This window comes from Muscardinus avellanarius, assembly GCF_963383645.1.
Source record: "Muscardinus avellanarius genome assembly, chromosome: 3".
Classification (NCBI taxonomy): domain Eukaryota; kingdom Metazoa; phylum Chordata; class Mammalia; order Rodentia; family Gliridae; genus Muscardinus; species Muscardinus avellanarius.
This window is the reverse complement of record NC_137788.1, coordinates 27,187,197-27,194,469: the sequence shown is the minus strand read 5'-3', so window position 1 is coordinate 27,194,469 and position 7,273 is coordinate 27,187,197. Positions and strand designations below refer to the sequence as shown.

Below are 7,273 nucleotides of genomic sequence, written 5' to 3'. Positions count from 1 at the left end.
TACTTATAGTAACATCTCCTGTGGTTTTACTCAGTAAATGTAAAAGCAACCTATTAACACTCATGGTTGCTGAAGTCTGACAACAACCCTATGGAGTTGGTACCGTTTAAATCCCCAATTTAAAAAGAGAGTGGACCGGCGTGGTGGCACACACTCGTAATCCCAGCATTTGGGAGGCTGAGATAGGATCCAGGTTCGCAGACAGCCTCAGCTACTTAGTGAGGCCCTTTGCAACTCAGTGAAACCCTGTTTCAAAATATAGGCCTGGGAGCCGGGCGCTTGGGAGGCAGAGACAGGAGGATCGCACAGGTTCGAAGTCAGCCCTGCGGGCTGGCTTAGGAGACCCTGTTTCCAAATAAAAATATAAATAGGTCTGGGAGTGTAGCCCAGAGGGGTTCAAGGGCTTCCAGGAACCCCAGTACCATATACATATATATATATATATATATATATATATATGCCTGGGGGTGTAGCTTGGAGGTAGAATGATCCTGGGTTCCATCCCCAGTACCTCAAAAACTAAAATAAAGTAAAATAAAAAGAGGGAATGGGGAGGTTATCTAATGATCAGAAGAGCGGTATGTTTGAACCCTTTGACATGTCACTCCAAAGATGCTCCTGTCTGACACTTTGTAAGGAAAAGACCACAGGCAGAAGGAGGGGCTGGGGGTACATAGAGCAGCATTATGGAGCACTGGGTGGGCTGGAGACATTTGAGAGATTGCAGGATCTGGAGCTGGAAAGGCAACTTTGCCAGGTCAGGTAAGGACTTGCACCGCCAGGAAGGTGAAAGTGTTCAGAAAGAGAAATACACCATTAAGACACAAGAGGGCGCCCCTCACCCTAAATCCAACCTGGAATCCGACTACAGTTTCCCTTAGCCTTTGTTTAAATTAAAGCCTGACATTTTACAGAAGAGGGAAACTAAGAAGTCCCCACAAAGGCCAGGGGCCCCGTTCATTTCAGTGTCATATGGAAATAAGCAATAGAGTCTGAACCAGACCTTGAGAATCTCTCAGCATCCAGCAGAATTTGGCTTGCAAGCATTCTGTGTATGTGGTTTCCTAACAGAACTCCTTCCCAGCTGGGTCAGTTACTGTGCTCCAAGAATGCAGAGATGGATCAAACTAGCCTGGTTCCTTCTTCCACAGCCCAGTCCCCAAACACCCCCAAGAAGCACTCCTTATGTGTAAAACATTTTGGAACACACACTTTCAAAATATATGTGTTTACTTATAAATAATGTGCGTGAATCATTTTATTGAACATTTCTAATGCATTAGTAGGTCCTACTCTCAGTGATTCAGACATTAACTCATTTAATCCTCATGAAATCCTTTGAGAATATAATGCTATCCCATATTATAGAATAGGAAATCGAGGTGCAAAGAGGTTAAGTAACATACTAAAGCCACCTGGTTAAAAAGCAGGCTGTCTTAGCCAGGCATGGTGCTGCACGCCTGTAATCCCAGTGTTGTGGAGGCTGAGACAGAAGTAGCACAGGTTCGAGGGCAGCCTCAGCAACTTATCAAGGCCCTCAGCAACTCAGTGAGACCCTATTTCTTTCTTTTTTTGTGTGTGCTACTGGGGGTGAAACCCAGGGGCTTTTCTACCTCTGGGCTACACTCCCAGACCTATTTTATACTTTATTTGGAAACAGGGTCTCACTAAATTGCTGAGAACCTCACTAAGTAGCTGAGGCTGGCTTCGAACCTGTGCGATCCTCCTGTCTCAGCCTCCCAAGTACTGGGATTACAAGCGTGCACCACCACACCCGGCAAGTGAGACCCTATTTTAAAATAAAAAATAAAAATATGGCTGAGTTTGTCACTTGGAAGTAAAATGTTCCTGGTTTTAATCCCTAATACCAAAAAAGGAAAGTTGTCTAGCTTCAGAATAAGGTGAAATTAAAAGAAAATACAGAGAAACATATTTCTTTCCAAGCCCCAATGGGTCATCTCGTATACTCCACTTTGAGGATCTCTGCTCTGGGCTCCCAGATCTGTGGCAGTCCTTTGAGACAGGGAAGTATAAAACAGTAAGAGAGCCCAGAGGCAACAGCCTGCCCAGACCAGGAAGTCAGTGAAGGCTTCCAGAGGAAGTAATGGCCAAGCTGAATCGTAAATAACACTCCCAAGGTCTCCAGGAGAAAGGTGTCCATCAATTTAGAAGCAGTACATGCAAAGGCCCACAGGCTAAGCCATGTGGTATTTGGGGAGCTATAAGTGACCATGTTTCTGTGACGCTCAAGAAGACCATAGACATGAACTTGCCTTCAAGTTTTCGCTGGAAACAGGCAATCAGTCCGTGGCTTCCTGAACAGCATCCCAGCTTTTTGGTCCTCAACTGCCAAACCCCTCTGTAACCCCAGATGGCAGAGGAGGACCTTTGCCCCTTGATGAGCTGCTCCATCTTGGCCTGCTCCCAGGTTCCACGGTTTAGGCCAGCCCAGAGCTTAGAACCTCTTTCACTTCATGAATCCTCAACCTCATTTCCTCTGCGCTACAGTCTCTGCAACTCTGGCCCCTTACCTTCTGCCTCAGGTGAATTTCCATTAAAAAAATTAAAAATTAAAAAAGTTCAATCGTGCCAAGAACTTCACAGACTTATTTACTGAGAGTTTGGAGATCACATCACAGACCTCATGGCCAACTGCCACCTCCCACATTTCCTCCTTCATCCTCCCAAAGCCTGTGTTGCCCATACCCTAACCCTAACCCTGCTGTGCCTGCAGCACCCCTTTTAAAACCACACACCCCCATCATCTCCCTGCCAGGTTGGCTTGCTGCCCTCTGCCCCAACACACACCCACACCCTCTACCCTAACCCGGGCTGCCCAGCCTACTCCTCAGCCAAGCCTGGAAGCCAGCCCTTTTTTCCTCTTCTTCAAGCCACAGGTAGTAGTCTCCTCGGCGGAGCAGCCTGGCTAGTCTATGGTAGCGGGGGAGCTGGTGGCGGGAGATGGGCTCCAGAAAGACCAGCAGCAGCAATGGTGGTCGAGAGGCAGCCAGCAGGAGGGACGTGGCCAGGTGGAGCTCCAGGCGGCAGCGGGGTGTGCGCAGGGCCCGGAGACTCAGCACACAGAGCGTGACCCTGCTGCTTGCCATGCTGTCTGCCACATTGTCCGCCACGTCCTTGCCTGGCTCAAAGTCACGCTCAGGGAGACAGAGACGGAGGCCCTGGCCATCTGGAGGGCAGCCCTCCAGAGCTGGCAGCAACTCCCGCACCACCCAGCCCTGGTCTTGCTTGCAGTGGGACACGAATACATCATAGAGGAAATCCTTCCCCTCATCCCTGCGACCTCTCAGACCCTGGAACCAAACCCTGAGCAAGGCCTGGAGATAAAGGACCCAGGAATTCCTGGCTTCCTGCAGGAGGGGCAAGAGGATGAGCAGAAAAAGCAAGGCAGAGCTGCCCAAAAAGAGTCCCAACTCCAAGGTCTGGGGGCAGTGGCTCTGGAGAAAGGGGAAAAGCGGCTTCTTGGAGAGGTCCCCAGCTTCTGCATGGCACAGCTGTGTTTTTTGTATGTGCATGTATGTTCTAGAGAATCTCTCAAGCCAGGGCCCCACCCATGCATTGGCGCACTGGCAGGCCAAGGAAGAACTTAGAATGAACATGTATTGGGGCATCTGGGGACTGAGCTCCTGCAGGCTGGGGTCCAGCACAAGGCCCTTCTCCCAGTCTACTACCAAGACCTGGAGACTGCCCAGGCCCTGGAAAGCAGCAGCGGACAGTGTCTCCAACCCCATGTTGGCCAGCTCCAGCACCTGAAGCCTGGGCAGCTCACCCACCAGCTCCTCGAGCAGCACTAGGCGGGGTTGGGCTCTGGACCCCAGAGTCTTTAGTTTCAGCTCTTGTAGGCTGGGCAGCCCAGTGATGCGGCAGGGCCTGGGATTGTGCCCATTTCTGTGTACTATCAGGGACTGGAGCCTGGGAAGGTACCAGAGGAAGAAGCTGGAGGTGTCCTGGGAACAGAGGGCCTCCAAGCTATTGCCGAGCAGGGAGAGCTGACGAAGGGCAGGGAAGATCCTGGAGATATTCTGGGTCCTCAGCTGTAGTCCCCAGACATCTAAAGTCAGTGTCTGCAAGACTGGAAAGACTTCAGGAAAAAGCTCCCAGTGTTTCATGCCTGAGATGGCACAAAGTTCCAAGCTGATCAGCCTGGTGGGCAGGGACAGTGTTATCCCAGTGTGGACAGAGGGGAGCCCCAGGCTCAAGTTGCACAGACTTGACAAGCCCCACGAGCCCCAGGTTGGGCTAAGCACCGTACGGGTATCTAGCAGGTTTAGGGTGGTCAGTGCAGGCAGAGGAGCCAACCAGCCCTCACCCAACTCTACCAGTGGGTTACCATCCAAGTTCAAGGTCTCCAGCCTCCAAAGACCCTGGAATATCTGTCCATCCAAGCGCACCAGCTTGTTTCTCTGAAGTAGCAGCTCCCGCAGGTGGGGCAAACAAGAGAAGGTGGCTGGGAGCAGGGTGTGCAGCCCGTTGTTGGACAGATTCAGGGTCCACAATCCTGACCCATCTCCTGTCTCATTTACACACAGCATAACACTCTGCAGTTGGTTTCCGGCCAGGTTCAGTCTCTGAAGCCCGGGCATGGCAGCCAGGAAGCCTGATGGCAGCTCAGTGAGGCCACTGCCCTGAAGACTCAAGCTCTTCAGGCTGTGGCAGGAAGCCAGCACTTCCAGAGCTATGTGTCCTATCTTATTATTCTCCAGAGTCAGCGTTTGCAGCTCAAAGTGGGCAACTGCTTCAGCAGGCAGCTCAACTGTGGCTGTGAACTTCATAGACAGGGTGTCCAGCCTCTGCAGCCCCAGACCCACCACTGCAGCAGCCTCCAATTTTGTGTGGTCCAGATTCAGAGTCCCCAGTTTGAGGCCCCAGAGGGCCCCAGGACTAGCCATCTTCAGGTCTGCGTTGAATGACAAATTCAGCACATCCAGGGTCCAGGCATCCTCAGAGGAGTTGCTGTGCACCAAATCTGGGAAGATGTCAGCCAGCTGCCCCACATCCCGAAGGCAACTGTATTTGACAGCCAGCTGTCGTAGACTGGGAGGCAATCGGACATGTGAGTTCCTTTCCAGGCAGGGGCCCAAGAAATAGAGTTGCTGAAGGGATATCAGGTCACTGAAGACATCAGGGAGTAAGAAGAGGTATTCCCTTGAGGGAGGAGTTATAAAGGAGATCTCCCGGAGTCGCTCCAAGCCCCGGAGAGCTCCTGGCAGGAGTTGGGTGATATGCAGGCTCAGCCCCAAAACCTGGAGTCTGGGAAAGTTGGAGAAGGCATCTTGGGGTAGAACAGGTATTGAACCAAAGAGACAGAGCCCCTCCACATCCTGAGGCACAGCTTCCAAGGTCCGTGTCAGGTTGTTCACCATGTAGCATGCAACGACTTTGGTCAGCCTGGAGTCCAAGAGGCAGGGCAAGAAGAAGCGAGAGGCCAGGGGTAGCCTGTAGCCTTCAGTCACTAGGCAGTTGGGAACTGTCCAGCCTGTGGTCAGAGGAGGGGACAGGAGCAGACCATACAGCAACAAGTGCCCAGCCATCTCAGCAGCAGCCTGGTCCATGGAGAAGTAGAGTCAGAGCCCCTCTCAGCAATACTCCCTTTTCCAGAGAGGAACCTACATCCGCCCTCCCCCTATTCTCTTGCACGCATTTCTGCACACACACACACACACACACACACACACACACACACACACACACACACACGATACTCACAGTGGTGGCTGGATACACATCCCCCAGTGAGCCTAGGAGGTCAAGGAGCAGGGTTAAAGAACCACGATGCTTCCCGACTGTAGAACTGTGGGGAACTTAATGGGAGTGTGGGACCAAATAGGAAATGCTTGAAGCTGAGGCTCCAAGAGTCAGGGGAAGGGAGGGCACTCGTGGTACAGTGGGGCCGCCTCTCACTTCTCTGTTGTGAGAAAGGAGCTTCCCGGAACACAGCGCAAGATGGAGAAGGACAGGTAGAGATGAAAGAACAAACCAAAGACATGCAGCAATACCAGCAACAGATAAGTACAAAATGTAATTTGAGTAAAAAAATTTAAATCGAGAGCAAGGATTTATAAGTAAATGGAACAGAATATAGTCCAGAAACAGAACTAACCATATCTAGTCACCTGATTTACAAAGGACACCTGTTTAATTTTATGTATCTTCATTGAAGACAATGAAGATGCATCATAAGCCTAACTGTGAAAAGTAAACCAATAAATATATTAGGTGAGGACAAAATAATTTTCATTGTCTTAAAATAAGCAAAAAAAAGAAACCTTCCCAAATAGGCCACATGAATTACTAGCCAGAATCTTTTTTATAATTGAACTTCTTTAAAATGAAGTTTTAATGACAGCTTAAAACTGTGTTCATCAAAGGAAATGGCTAAGAAAGTGAAAAGCCACACAAACGAGAAGAAATGTGCAATGCATATGTTCAGCAAAGGATTCATAGTAGTGGAATATAATACATATAATTTGGAATAACCTATGGACTAAGAAAAGATCTAAAAAAATATAAAATATTTTAATTGAAAAATAACGAAATACTACATAGCAAAACTTGTGAGGAAAAGCTAAAACAATGTCCTGGGGAAATGTTCAGCCTTAAATATCTCTGTTAGAAAACTAGCAGCAAAAACTGAAAATTAGTGAACCAGACAACAACCTCAAAAAGTTGGAAAAGGAACAGTGACAAAAGTAAAGATTCTCACTTCCCAGCTATGCACTAACTCACATTAAACTACCCCTCCCAGCCCGGCGTGGTGGCGCACGCTTGTCATCCCAGCATTCGGGAGGCTGAGACCAGGGGATTGCAGTTCGCGGACAGCCTCAGCTACTTAGTGAGGCCCTGTTTCAAAATAAAGAGTAAAAAATAGGGCAGAGGGTGTAACTCAGAGGTCAAATGCCCCTGGCTAGTAATTCATGTGGCCTATTTGGGAAGGTTTCTTTTTTTTTTTTTTTTTTTTTTTTGCTTATTTTAAGACAATGAAGATTATTTTGTCCTCACCTAATATATTTATTGGTTTACTTTTCACAGTTAGGCTTATGATGCATCTTCATTGTCTTCAATGAAGATACATAAAATTAAACAGGTGTCCTTTGTAAATCAGGTGACTAGATATGGTTAGTTCTGTTTCTGGACTATATTCTGTTCCATTTACTTATAAATCCTTGCTCTCGATTTAAATTTTTTTTACTCAAATTACATTTTGTACTTATCTGTTGCTGGTATTGCTGCATGTCTTTGGTTTGTTCTTTCATCT

General features: G+C 48.6%; 1 protein-coding gene across 1 annotated transcript; it reads right to left on the bottom strand.

Moving 5' to 3' along the window:
• Positions 1-2,822: 2,822 nt before the first annotated feature.
• On the bottom strand, positions 2,823-5,549 carry LOC308260042 (toll-like receptor 12; the record flags this gene model as incomplete). The annotated part of the gene is made up of 1 exon (XM_080691378.1): positions 2,823-5,549. One exon carries the CDS (start codon positions 5,547-5,549, stop codon positions 2,823-2,825), a length of 2,727 nt encoding a protein of 908 aa, XP_080547504.1.
• Between the last annotated feature and the right edge of the window lie 1,724 nt (positions 5,550-7,273).